Below are 14,408 nucleotides of genomic sequence, written 5' to 3' on the forward strand. Positions count from 1 at the left end.
CCTCCGTTTATTCTGAGCCTGTGGAATGCTACCTGGGTGGCTCCCTCACTCCCATGCCTGGTGACTTCCATACTTTGCACAGGCCACCTAAAAATGAGCGGTTACCAGCTGGTACTCTGGGTAGCCCCACTTTCTTAGAGCATCCTCTCAACACACACTTGCTGGGCATCCATGAGGCACCTCAGCTTTGTGCCCCAGGATCCTAGCCAGTCAGTCAGTCAAGAACTTGGCCGGGCACACTGCTTGTAGCCGAAGGTATTGGTCGGGGGTTCAGGTTGCAAACACAGGCATGAACCCTGGCTGGGAAAGAAAACCTAGGCTCTAGACACAGGATGGGAGGAGGCAGGAAGAACCACAGAAGGCGTCGCCCACCACAGGCAGCTGGATGCTGCCACTCCCCCGCGGTCAGGGACCACTGCTGCCTGGGCTCTCCACGCCATGCTGCCACCAAGAATAATCTGTCCTTCTTAGCAATGGTGGGTCACTTTCTGGGCGGGCGGCAGGGAATGGGAACACCTGCCCCCTCTCTAATGACCAAGGAGGTGGGAACTCTTTACATGGTCCCTACAGCCAAAACACATAGGGCATCTGGTGGCTGTGTAGGACTACATCGTGGGAGATGGCTAGAAAAGAAAAGAGCAAAAACACAACTCGACACTGCCATTTTCTTGCCACTGTAACAGTTCTATGATCTACCACCATTTGCTCTTCTCATAAAAACTTTTCTTTTCTCTCTCCTTTTATCTTCACTCATTGGATACAGGAATTTCCTCACCTCTCTGTCATCATGTATTCCCTTCTATCTGAGATTTTCTTTCAAAGCTGGCATCTGCCACCAGGCTCAGTGATACCCACATGCTGTTCCCAACCTCTGGACAAAGCCTCAGATTCACTGTGCTGCACTGCTCTGCCCTGGGCATTTGTCCACAGACCCCGGAGGACCAAGGTTCCTCCCCCTCCGTCATTCTGGCCCCAGGATGGCACCTGGCATCACCCTCCACCTCGCAGCCCCAGGAGCTGGTCTCATGCTTCACCTGGGTGCCATCTCCCTCAGCCCTCAGCAGAGGGCTAGTCAAGAGTTAAAGCTTCATCGCGGGGACCAGGGGCTGGAAATGCGTATCCTTGTCCTCAATGCCATCCACACAGCCAGCTGCCTTCTTTCTTTAACGTGCCAACTGTTTCTAAGGCTGAAAAGTCCCTAGCTCTACCTGTGCCCCAAGGATCTTCCATTCCTTGCCCAAGACTTTGGAATTCCTCAACCACTGCATGGATTAGCAGGAGAAAGGGGCAGATACCATTTCCCTGAGGGGTTTTCTGCAGGGAATGACACTCCACCCTGATCAGCCACAGACACAGACAACCTCCCACCGTCATGACCATCTTTCATGAGGGTGGGAACAACATGCTTCTTCAAACTGGTGAATACTCTTAAGTCGTTCCAAATTTTGTTGTATACAATTCTGCAGCACTGTCTGAAAATTGCTACATATAGTTATGCAATAGTTCAGGTTCAGATACCTCTTATTTACATTAAACAGAAAGGTACAACGGCATGAGGTAGACCAGATGAAAACAGGCCTGCGCAGAGCTGGACGGAGGCTGACAAAGGTCATCTTACCGCCATCCCTCAGTCAAAGTGAGCCAGGGGATGCTCACCCAGCCATCTTCTCTCTGCCCACGTGACTCTCCTCACCAGAAATGCTTCTCACCCATTTCTCACCCATTTAATACGGCCCCACACAAATCCACCCGCTCTGGGAAACCCAGCCTGAAAATTCCTCCTGCCACCCACATCCCTTGCCCCTGAACTCTACAGCACCAAATCTGTCTCTTGATGTTAAACATCGATTATTCAAGTCTGCGATTTTATTCCATGTGCCTTACGTCATAAGCAGCTTGAACACAGGGACGGAGCCTTCCACATTCCATGCGCAGCCTCCCTACCAAGCACGCAGCACAGCGCTGAGCAAACAGCTCCCTGGTAGCCTTGCTGCTGCTCTGGGCGCTGGCCTGCATTGGTTCTACGGCACTCTGTGAGGACTGGGAGGGCAAGGTCAGAAAGCTTCAGGTGAAACTGGAATCTGAGTCACTGAGGTTCCCTCCACTAAGACACACAGGCTGCCTTAGAAGAAGCAGTGGCTCAAAAGTAAGGCAGATGCGACGCTGTCCCTGACCCTGCCTGGAGACCTAGTTCTTGTGGACTGGAGACAGGAACACCGGCAGCTCCAGGGCACACAGAGTAGAGCCGAGGCGTCAAAGGGCCGCGGTTGGGCCCAGCCTCCCCTTCTCCTCCCCCTGCAGCCGTGAACAAGGGGCAGCATGAGCTGATCGAGGTGACCAGAGCAGTTCTGAGGACAGCCTCGGGCGTCAGGGGCTGGCATCTAAACACAGCGAGAACAAACAGCTGAGGCTGGGGTAAGGTGACCCTAGCCAAGCACCGGATGCTGGCTCACGGCTCCCTGGACAGACAGCGCACGCGTCTGCCCCGCGCTCCCCAGCCCTGGCCGAGGAACCCCAAAACGTACCCACTTCGCGATGGGGCAGCCGCGTGAGCTCTTCCCCTCCTTCCCCGTGTAGATGACCTTCTCGATCCGGATGGCCTTCCCCTTCTCTCCGTACCTGGAGACGGAGACAGAAGCCACCGTTAACACAGCAGAACCGCGAAGCAGAGCCACTCTGGGTAAGAAGGCCAGCCTCAGTGTGCTTCAGCTTGGGTTTCCAGTTACTGTCGGGGCACAGCGGAGGGGGCAAGGTTTAAATGTTTGTTCTGTGCAACAGCCTCTGGGGACACAGCTCCACTTACAGGCTCCCCTAAGGGCCTCTGGCCCACCTGACCTCACTCTGTCCCAGGGCAGAGGGAGCAGTCTGGCAGCAGGTCTCTGACTGTTACCCCTGAGCCTCCGGGAAGGGCACTCAAACCGAAGGCTCATCACAGGCATCTGTATCCAGCCCTGTTAGCTGAGCTGCCCTGAGAATGAGTTATTTATAAACTCAATAATCAAAAGAAAATAAATGGGGAAACCTTGTTATTCTCTTTCAACAATCCCCAACTGACATTTGAACAGATGAGGACAGACAGCTGAGACCGGGGGTGGGGGGTTGGGGGGGGGAGTGACCCTAACCCAGCACACACTGGCTGAGACTCCCCTGGACTGCTGTGAACCGTGTCTGGTGCCCGCACACCCCTGCCCAGGCCCACGCACGCCGCACACACTCAAGGATCTGAGACCAGGTAATCAACCACACCACTTTCAGAGGTGATGAAACTATGGCCCCCAGAGCTGAACTGACCTGCCCAAGGCCACACAGCTACCTGGGGGCAACGGTGGTTAAAGCGCAGCCTTGGCGGTCAGACAGCTGGGGCTTGAGGGCCAGCCCCGTCTCTTTTCTGTTACAGGACTGTGGCCAAATGAAGCCTCAGATTCCTCATCTGTGAAATGGAGATAAAAATGATTCCTGCCTCCTAGGCTCGGGAAAAGATCAAGTGAAACAATCCACAGAGAATGCATTTAAGTACTCTGACGTTCCTGGCATGAGGAGGAGCCCAATAAACACTCATTACTCTTAATAATGTAAACAGCCACCTTACTGAATTGCCTTCTCTTTAATAGTTTTTTACTTTCAGGTACAGCATCACCTGCAAACAGTGGTCATTTGCCACCGCCGCCTTCCCACTCCCCGTGCCTCTAGGTCAGTCTCTGGCCTGTCTGCGCTGGTCAGGGCTTCCCAAGTGCGGGCAGGTATCTGTGTTTATTCTTACTGGAAATGTTTCCGACTGTTTGTCACTGAGCATGAAGCTCGCTGACTTCGGGACAGAGACACAGACTCTACTAAGCGTTTCCTGCTCTAAGGATTTTTCAATCAAAAATTAATTACTTTAAAATATATATATAATAAAAAAGAATTGATAACTTTTTATCAAATGTATTTTTAGCATCTACAGACTCAGATGATTGAATGGTCTTTCTCCTTTGGCCAATTAACATGGTATGCTATTTTAACGGACTATCTCAAACTACCCTTGTATTTCTGTAATAAATCCAATTTGATCATGGCATGCTATTTTCATATACTATTTAATAGAGGGTAATGTTATCAGAGCTATTACTGCAATACATTTTCTTTACATAAATACATATACAGTTACACATAATTCTTTATTTTATCCACTTCACTTCCAGGAATCTCTACCTCAGAAATAAATGAACAAGTACACCAAGATTTAGGAACAAGATATTCACTGTTGTATCAAGAGAAAATTTAGGAACAACTTAAATATCCAGTATAGGACTGGCTAAATAAATATAATACATTCCCATGCAATGGAAAACCATTTAACTATCAAAAAGAATTCAACAGAATTATACATACTGACCAGAAAGACATTCGGTGGGGCGGGGGAAGCAGCTACAAGCGTGGGTATAGTAAGCTTGATTCCATTTTGTTCAAACTTTGTCTATATACATATGTGTGTCTTTGTAAATGCTTAGAAAAAAATAGAAAGATAAGCATCAAACTTTTAAAAAACAGTTTATTCTGGGAAGGATGATTACTAAAGAGATTTATTCACTCTAGATTTTTTTTTAAGGCCTTTTATAGACATGTTTTATTTTTGTAATTGGAAAAGAAAAACATTTTTTAAAATGTTGATCTAAGTTTCCCCTGAGTTCAGTGTTCTCTCTTTCACTCAAGACCTCGGGAATGAGGTGAAAGGAGTTCCTGATAACTGCCAAGTTAAAATTCTGAGGCTATGTTAGTCCCTTATAGAATGTGTTTGGAGATAGGACTCCGGGGAGTTTATATAGCTGGTCTGGCTCAAGAGGAAGAGTGTCGCTTTTGTTTGGCTCCTGGAAAACTTTCAGCTCAACAAGCATTTATCAGGAAGCAGCCCTCAAGTGCAGAGCCTGGGCACTCAGCGTGTCCTGGGGTCACTCTGGGAAGAATGGCCCGAGGTGACCACACTGCTCTCACTGAAACGGACAGGATATCGTGTTCCCCGCAGGAGGGTGAGCTGAGGACACAGACTCGGGCTTTCTGACCAGGACTTTCTCCACCATCCCATCCTTGTGAGAAACTTCCTGTCGTGAACTTCATAGCTGAGAGCAAATAAAGGGGCCAAGCACTGTCTGATCAGCTAGATTTTTTTTTTTAAACCAAAACTATCTGTGTTTAATTTTTTATTAAAACAATTTTTTTTATTGCAGCATAGTTGATTTACAATGTTGTGTTAGTTGCTGGTGCACAGCAAAGCGATTCAATTAGACATATACTCTCTTTCTCAAGATTCTTCTCCATTAAAGGTTATTACAGATATTTAATATAGTTCCCTGTGCCATACAGTAGGTCCTTGTTGTTTGTACCTTCTATATATAGTAGTGTGTATTTATTAACCCCAAACTCCTAATTTATCCCTCCCTCACTCCTTTCCCTTTGGTAATCAGTTTTTTTTCTATGTTTGTGAGTTTATTTCTGTTTGTAAATAAGTTCATTTGTATCATTTCTTTTAGATTCCACGGATATCTATTTGTCTTTCTGTCTTACATCACTTAATACGATCATTTCTAGGTCCATCCATGGCTGCAAACGGCATTATTTCATTCTTTTTTATGGCCAAGTAATATTTTTTATGTGTGCAACCCCCCCCCCAACATCTTTTTCCACTCATCTGTCAATGGACATTTAGGTGGCTTCCATGTTCCTGACTATTGTAAATAGTGATGCTATGAACATTGGGGCGCATGTATCTTTTTGAATTAGAGTTCCCTCCAGATATATGTTCAGGAGTGGGATTGCTGGATCATATGGTAAGTAAGTCTATTTTTAGTTTTTTAAGGAACCTCCATACTGTCCTCCATAGTGGCTGCACCAATTTACATTCCCACCAACAGTGTAGGAGGGTTTCTTATTCTCCACATTATCTCCAGTATTTATTATCTGTAGAACTTTTAATGATGGGCATTCTCACTGGTGTGAGGTGATACCTTGTAGTTTTGATTTGCATTTTTCTAACAGTTAGCAATGTTGAGCATCTTTTCATGTGCCTCTTGGCCATCTGTACGTCTTCTTTGGAGAAATGTCTGTTTAGGTCTTCTGCCCATTTTTTAATTGGATTGTTTGTTTTGTTCTGTTTTGTTTTTGATATTGAACTGTATGAGCTGTTTGTATATTTTGGAAATGAATCCCTTGTCAGTCTCAACATTTGCAAATATTTTCTCCCATTATGTAGGTTGTCTTTTTGTTTTGTTTATAGTTTCCTTTGCTGTGCAAAACCTTTTAAGTTTAATTAGGTTCCATTTGCTTATTTTTGCTTTTTCCATTACTCTAGGAGATGGATTGAAAAAAAACAGTCATGATTTATGTCAGAGTGTTTTGCCTATGTTTTCTGCTAAGAGTTTAGGAGTATCCAGTCTTAACATCTAGGTCTTCAAACCATTTTGAGTTTATTTTTGTATAAGTATATGGTGTTAGCAAATGCTCTAATTTCCTTCTTTTACAGGTAGCTGTACAGTCTTCTCAGCACCACTGATTGAAGAGACTATCTATTTTCTATTGTATATTCTTGCCTCCTTTGTCATAGATTAATGGACCATAAGTGTGTGAGTTTATTTCTGGACTTTCTACCCTGTTCCATTGATCTACGTGTCTGTTTTTGTGCCAGTACCATACTGTTTTGATTACTATACTTTGTAGTATAGTCTGAGTCAGGGAGTGTAATTCTTCCTGCTCCATTTTTTCTCAAGATTGTTTTGGCTATTCAGGGTTTTCTGTGTTTCTATACAGGTTAAAATTTTTTTGTTCTGTTCTGCGAAAAAAATGCCATTGGTAATATGATAAGGATTGCATTGAATCTGTATAATGCCTTGGGTAGTATGGCCATTTTAACAATAGTGATTCTTCCAATCCAAGAACATGGTATATCTTTCCATCTGCTTGTGTCATCTTCAACTTCTTTCATCAGTGTCTTATAGTTTTCAGAGTACAGGTCTTTTGCCTCTTAGGTAGGCTTAGTCCTAGGTATTTTATTCTTTTTGATGCAATGGTAGATGGGATTGTTTCCTTAATTTCTCTTTCTGGTATTTCGTTGTTAGTGTAGAAATGCAACAGATTTCTGTATAATAATTTTGTATCTTGCAACTTTACCAAATTCATTGATGAGCTCTAGTAGTTTTCTGGTGGCATCTTTAGGATTTTCTATGCACAGATTCATGTCATCTGCAAACAGTGACAGTTTTACTTCTTTTCCAATTTGTACCCTTTTCATTTCTTTTTCTTCTCCAATTGCTGTGGCTAGGACTTACAAAACTATGTTGAACAAAAGTGCTAAGAGTGGGCATCCTTGTCTTGTTCTGATATTAGAGGAAATGCTTTGAGTTTTTCACATTGAGTATGATGTTTGCTATGGGTTTGTCATATATGGCCTCTATTATGTTGAGTTGTGTTCCCCATAAGACCACTTTCTGGAGAGTTTTTGTCATAAATAGATGTCAAACTTTATCAAAAGCTTTTTCTGCACCTATTGAGATGATCATATGGCTTTTACTCTTCAATTTGTTAATGTGCTGTATCACCCTGACTGATTTGTGGATATTGAAAAATCCTTGCATCCCTGGGATGAATCCAACTTGATTATGGTGTACGATCCTCTTAACACATTGATCGCCATGTCACCCAAATCCAGGTGAAGTTTTGTTTCCTCAGGGGCCCTGTCACCCAGATATGGATGATACTTTCCTTCATCCAATTATTCAGGTTTTTACAAGTAATTTGCAACAGCTTTTGTCTGTAATACAAGTATCTAATAGTAACAACATATAAGTATATATACAGATAGAAAATATTTTTTTCTCTTCATTCAATTATGCAGGTTTTTACAAGTAATTTGTTTACAAGTAGCGCCACAGTGTCCCAAACTATTTTGTTACCTGAATTTATTCCGTGCAGAATAATGACATTCAAAGAAGAAATAAAACTCTAAATAGGTTGAAAATTGAAAATGAGAAATTATTTTTTAAAAACAATTTCAATTACACTGGAAAAACAGAGATTAACGATAAGCACATATACTGCCAGTGCATTACACTGGGGTGACGTGTGAATTCGGGCCCCGCAGGAAACACACTCCATCCACAGTGGGTGACCAACGTGTTAATGTATTGTTGGAGTTGGTTTGCTAGTATTTTGTTGAAGAGTTCTGCATCTACGTTAAGCAGTGATATTGGCCTGTAATTTTCTTTTCTGTGACATCTTTGGTTTTGGAATCAGAGTGTGAAGGTGGCCTCATAGAATGAGTTTGGAAGTGTTCCTTTCTCTGCAACTGTGGGGAATAGTTTCAGAAGGATAGGTGTTAACTCTTCTCTAAATGTTTGCTAGAATTCACCTGTGAAGCCATCTGGTCCTGGACTTTTGTTTGTTGGGAGTTTTTAAATTACTGATCCAGGGGAAGAACTGGTAATTGGTCTGTTCATATTTTTTATTTCTTTCTGGTTTAGTCTTGGGAGACTGTGCCTTTCTAAGAATTTGTCCATTTCTTCTAGGTTGGCATAAAATTGTTCACAGTAGCCTCTTAACGATCCTTTGTGTTTCTGTGGGGTCGTTGGTAACTTCTCCTTTTTCATTTGATTTTACTGATTTGGCCCTCTCCCTTTTTTTCTTGATGAGTCTGGCCCAAAGTTTATCACTTTTGTTTATCTTTTCAAAGAACCAGCTTTTAGTTTCATTGCTCTTTTCTATTTTTTTTAAAAATCTCTAGTTTATTTATTTCTGCTCTGATCTTTTATGATTTCATTTTTTCTACTAACTTTGGGTTTTGTTCTTTCTGTAGTTGCTTTAGGTTGTAAGGTTAGGTTGCTGACTTGAGATTTTTCTTGTTTCCTGAGGTTAAGCTTGTATTGCTATAACTTCCCTCTAAGAACTGCTTTTGCTGCCTCCCATAGGTTCTGGATGGTTGTGTTTTCATTTTCATTTGTCTGTAGGTATTTCTGGATTTCTTTGATTTCTTCAGTGATCCATTGGTTATTTAGTAGCATTTTGCTTAACCTCCATGGGTTCATGGTTTTTTGCAGTTTGTTTTTCCTTGTGTCTCTGCATTTAAAGGCAACCAACCAACTCTGGATTTAGTTCTTTTTTCTTAAATGTCTTACTTTCTGGCCTATTGTTAAGAGACCCTTCTAGGATACAGATAAACTCCTAGACCCTATACTAGGTCTGCAAGGATAGGCTGAAACCTTGTTCTAAAGGGTAACTTGACTGTCTTGGCCAGTGATTCTCAAAGGTGGTGCTAGGACTAGCATCCCCTAGAAATGAGAGGAATATAGGCCCTCGGGTCCCATCCCAGACCTGCTGGGTTGGAAAGTCTGGGGTGGGGCCCAGTGATCCATTTATTCACAAGCCTTCCAGGAGACCTGATTCACGTTCAAGCTTGAGAACCACTGACCTAGAGTGGTGATTCTTGGGGGTAACCTCTGTCACACAGTAATGAGTCCAGTTCTCCCCAAACTCAGAGGATTCACTAGCACTGTGTGTGTTCTTCGTTTCTAGAGTAAACATTCAGTGAACTCCTAGAGGGCCTCCTTCCCAGTTAGAGGACACGTGGCTCTGTGCAGCACACCATTTTCAGAGATGGGTTTGAACATCTGACTCCAATTATCTATGATAAAGAGGACCTGGGTACTCAGAACATATGAAACCCATTAATAAATTTGATAATATGTAAGACTGGTGTTTGATCTCTCCCTCTGTCCTCTAAATCTTTACCAGATAAGCTAAAGGCACCAATGTCTCCTTGATTTCAGTTTGCTTCCCCTCCTTGCCTTGGCCAACTCCTGGCAGTAGAGTGGTCCTGCAGGGGAAGTCTAGAGATAGAGGCAGCCTAGATCATTCTCAAACTAGACCCACAGCCAGGTGATTTTCAGCAGTCATTCATTCCCCTCCTTGTTCCAGAAGGAGCTTAAAAAGATGTCTGTGTGATGATAAAGAAAAGAAAAGAAAAGAAAAGAAAAGAAAAGAAAAGAAAAGAAAAGAAAAGAAAAGAAAAGAAAAGAAAAGAAAAGAAAAGGGATGAAGTCAGAGTAAAGGGGGAAGCAGACGGACATGATGCTGGTATGCAAAATGCCAACCGTGGGATCCTGTGCATATGTTCGAGAGATAAGCCTGCAGCATTTCATCACATGAGAAATCAAGGAAGCTAATGAAGATTCTTTAGGGTCATATCAAAGGACTCAGGAGTGAATCTAAACAGGTTCCCATGGGCCAAAGTTGAGAAATTATGTTCCTCCGAATGACGTACACAAAGCTGGCTCTAAGCTTACTAGCAGCCAACATAAAGATGGAAACACAATCTGTTACATGATTTACAAGGTCCTTAAGATAAAAATAATCCAGTTGCCGAGGAAAGACACAAGTATTCCTGGTCTTGAGAGGAATTCCTTCCTTGGATCAGTTTGTGAAGAATCTACACTTGGCTGTTATTTTTAAAGCAATGAGAAAAAAAAGAAAAGGACAAATCTCAACTTTATCATTATCTCTTAATCCTTGTTTAAAAACATATCTTCTATAATTAAAAGTTATTTAGAGAGCTGTCTAGAAATCTTGTGAAACTGTTACCAAGAAACAAACACTCAAAAACTGTCCCAGGTCGAACTTGTACATCTGACTCCCCTGCAGCCTTCGACCCATAAAACAATAGTGCCAAGATTGCTCACAAAAACCCCCGGCCAAAATAACGCTCGCTCCAACCTTGAGACAGCAACACATATGCATGGGGGCACATGCGGGCGGGCATGGACAACACAAACACTGTTTAAAATGCTTCACTCTCACCAACAGTGTACTAGGGTTCCCCTTTCTCCACATCCTGGCCAACATTTGTTATTTGTAGATTGTGGTGATTCTCATGGACTCAGAGGTGCCCTTTCAATAGGGCTTGAATTTACAGATGGGGTCTTTGATCAAATGCTTTTCTGATGGGGTACTTTGAATATAAACGTTTCCAGATGGTACTGGGTGATTACGAGTATTTACAGCAGATCACTGTCCTCTATTCACCTTACCTTTTATTCATTTGAGGGTGCCAACAGTCATTAAGTTCAAAATTATGTTCCCTGCTATGTTAATGACAGTATTAGTTTGACTACCCGGGTCAAATGAAATCTGGTCCCCAGATCTGTGGAAATTCTAAGCTACTCAGCCTTCCACACATCTGTATGTATATGTGTGAACAAACACATTTATAGCTACACGATCTGTGCCTTTACTATTAAAATACTAATGCTTGTTATGAAAATGTAGTCAGTACATGTGGATATGATGTACATGCCCTGCATGTAGTTCTTACTAGTAAACACTACGTGCTTTCCGGACATCAATTCAGTCTATTCTCACAACTTTCCTCCAGTCTAGGTACCTGTATCATCTCCGTTTTACAGACAAGAAAACTGAGTCACAGAGAAGTGAAGCAACTTGCCAAAGGACTCAGGGGTGATTGGAAGGGCCGGCGTTAGACCTTAGCCTAGTTCTGGCGTCCATATGTTCTCAAACACCAAGCTATTTTATCTCTCTATTCTCTGGAACCCATAGTATTTAATGACTGCTGTGAACATGTACATAGATTTTAAAGTATCTATGTATACAAACAGCTTCAGAAAACCGAAAGAGCTGTTAAGTCAAAGCTCTACAGTCCGGAGTTTGAGCTGGAAGTGCCAGCATCAACTCATGATGTATTTGATGTATTTAATCACTAAACAATAACAAAAATAAAAAACCTACACATACGTCTTGGCTGTTTCTACTGAAATGGCCTAGAACAACGAAGACCCCAGTAGCAGTGAGCGCCCCTAGCACCCAGAGCCTGTTTTTTCCCCCAGGAAAAGGAACCAGGACTTCTTGGATAAATGTACAATGTGAGTCCAGAACACCTTGTCATATGAGGAATTAAGAACTCCTAGGATCATGTCGAAAGACTCAGGAGACCATCTGAATCGGTGCCGACTGGCCAAAGATGAGACATTACATTCCTCCTAGTAGAGGTGTTTTGAAAGAAAGAAGAAACAATCTGATTCTGATCAAGCCTTTAGATCGAACACCAGTTTGCAGGACACAGGGCAGAAGAAAAGGTGAAACGACACCACAGTAAAGGCAGCAGCCAAACTCAGACCGTGGGAAGTTGTATAGGACACATAACTGTTTAACTCCGTTCCTTCCGTAAAAAAATTTTTCAAGAGAGAGCGAAAAGGAGCTATATAGAGGGCAGACCTATATACAGAAAGAAACCCAGAGCACTGGGGGTGAAAATCCTGCATTCAACTCCTCACAGTTTGTACATCAGGGGTTCCCTTCTGTAAATTGTCAATGAAAACGAGAGGTGCTCAAAATCCATGGTCTATTAGCACCTTGCCCACTTCTCCCTGGACATCACTCACCGCTCCTCCATGAGTTCCCGGATAGAGGCGACTGTGGGGCCAGATCCCAGATGAGTATAATATGGACCTTCATCTTTCTCCACTATTTGTTCTGCAGAAACACAGAGTAAACATTATCTGGAGACACCAATTTATCAGCATTCATTTAGAAAGGCAAACCAGCAACTGGAAAAGTAATGGCACGTTACAAAACAGGAAATTCAAATGGCTTATAATAAACATGCGAAAATGTGTTCAACCCATTAGAAATCAGGAAATACAAATTAAAATCACAATGAAACACCATCACACACGGACCAAACTGGCAAAAAATTTAAAATCTGATAAAACTATGCGTTGTCAAGACTGTAGTCTAACCACTTTGGAAGTCAGTTTATCATGATACATATTCTAGACCAGGGTCAGCAAACCGCTCCACTCCTAGGTACATAGCCGAATGGACAGAAAACAAAGACTCAAACGGCACCTGGATGCAATGTTCACTGCAGCATAATTCACAGAGCCAAAAGGCGAAAACAACACAGCTGTCCACCAACAGATGAACAAAATGTGGTATATCCATACAATGAAACATTACTTGATCAGAAAAAAAGAATAAAGTTCCGATACATACTGCAACACGGATGAACCTGGAAAACTGCAGGCTGAGTGAAACAAGCCACACATACAAGGACAAATATTATACTTTTCTACTTTTATGAAATACCTAGAATAGGCAAATTCAATGAGATAAATATTAGATTAGAGGTTACCAGGAGCTGGGAGGAGTGAGGAATAGGGAGTTATTGCTTAATGGGTACACAGTTTCTGTTCAGGGTGTTGAAAAAGTTTTAGAAATAGTGGTGATGGTTGCACCATACTGTGAATGCCACCAAACTGTACACTCTATAATGGTTAAGATGGCAAATTTTACCACAACCTGAAAAAAAAAAAAAAAGGAATGGAGTCCTGATACATGCTACAGTGTGAGTGAAACTTCAGAAACACTGTGAAGAAAAAAAAAAAAAAGCCAGGTACAAAGTATCACGTATCACAGGATTCCATCCATATAAAATATCCAGAATAGGTAAATCCAGAGAGACAGAAAACAGATTATGGTTGCCAGAGGCTAGGAGGAGGGAAGAATGGAAAGTCATTACTTAATGGGGACAGGGTTCTATTTTGGAGTGAGGAATGTGTTTTAAATCTAGATAGAGATGATTATTTCACAACATTGTGAATGTACTAAATGTCATTGAACTGTTCATTTTAAAATTAATAGTTTTATTTTATTGAAGTTCACCACAATTTAAAAAAAAAGGAACAAGCTACTGATTCACAGAGCAACATGGATGAATTTTAAATGAATTTTTCTAAGTGAAAGAAACGAGACTGTTAAGTGTGTAACAGTAACTCTGGAAAACAGTACTTTGGATACTGTAAGGCTATAAACAAAAAGAACTTCACACAAATATTGTTCCACGGCAGTTAAGTTCATTTCCCATCTGGAGAGATATACAACTAAGTGCAATGTGGTGTCATGCAATAGGTCCTAGAACGGAAGGACGTTAGTGGAAAAACTGATGAAATCCAAAGAGTCTATAGTTAATAGTATTGTACTAATGTTAACGTCTTAGTTTGAAATGTACTGTAATCATTTAAGACATTGATACTAGGGGATGTGGGGTAACAAGTATACATGAAATCTGTACCAATTCTGCAACTCTTCTATGAACATAAAATTATTTCAAAATAAAAAGTTTAAAAAAACTAACAAACAGAACCAAAAAACTATGTAAAGGACCCTAAATTGCTGATCCTGTCCTAGAAGAAATCTTCGTCACATACATCAAGACATGTACAAGGATTTTTACAGCAACATTATTAGCAGTAGTCAAAAATGGAAACAACTTATAAATCCAGCAACAGTGGAAAGGATAATAAAACGTAACAGAGCCATGTAACAGCGTATGTTCACAGCAGTGAGACCTGTCAAGGCGCTGCACGGCCGGA

At 42.1% G+C, this 14,408-nt stretch overlaps 1 protein-coding gene across 4 annotated transcripts in view; it reads right to left on the bottom strand.

The window, feature by feature from the left end:
- The window catches only part of TET3 (tet methylcytosine dioxygenase 3), a 97,678-nt gene that overhangs the window by 18,630 nt on the left and 64,640 nt on the right, over positions 1-14,408 (bottom strand). For all 4 annotated transcript variants that reach the window (XM_064494366.1, XM_064494365.1, XM_031467303.2 and 1 more), the window contains 2 exons: positions 12,417-12,507; positions 2,526-2,619 (listed from right to left, as the gene is read on the bottom strand). In XM_064494366.1, the coding sequence (XP_064350436.1) occupies positions 2,526-2,619; positions 12,417-12,507 (185 nt within the window). The remainder of the gene's footprint in view (positions 1-2,525; positions 2,620-12,416; positions 12,508-14,408) is intronic.

Source organism: Camelus dromedarius, chromosome 15, assembly GCF_036321535.1.
Source record: "Camelus dromedarius isolate mCamDro1 chromosome 15, mCamDro1.pat, whole genome shotgun sequence".
Lineage (NCBI taxonomy): Eukaryota > Metazoa > Chordata > Mammalia > Artiodactyla > Camelidae > Camelus > Camelus dromedarius.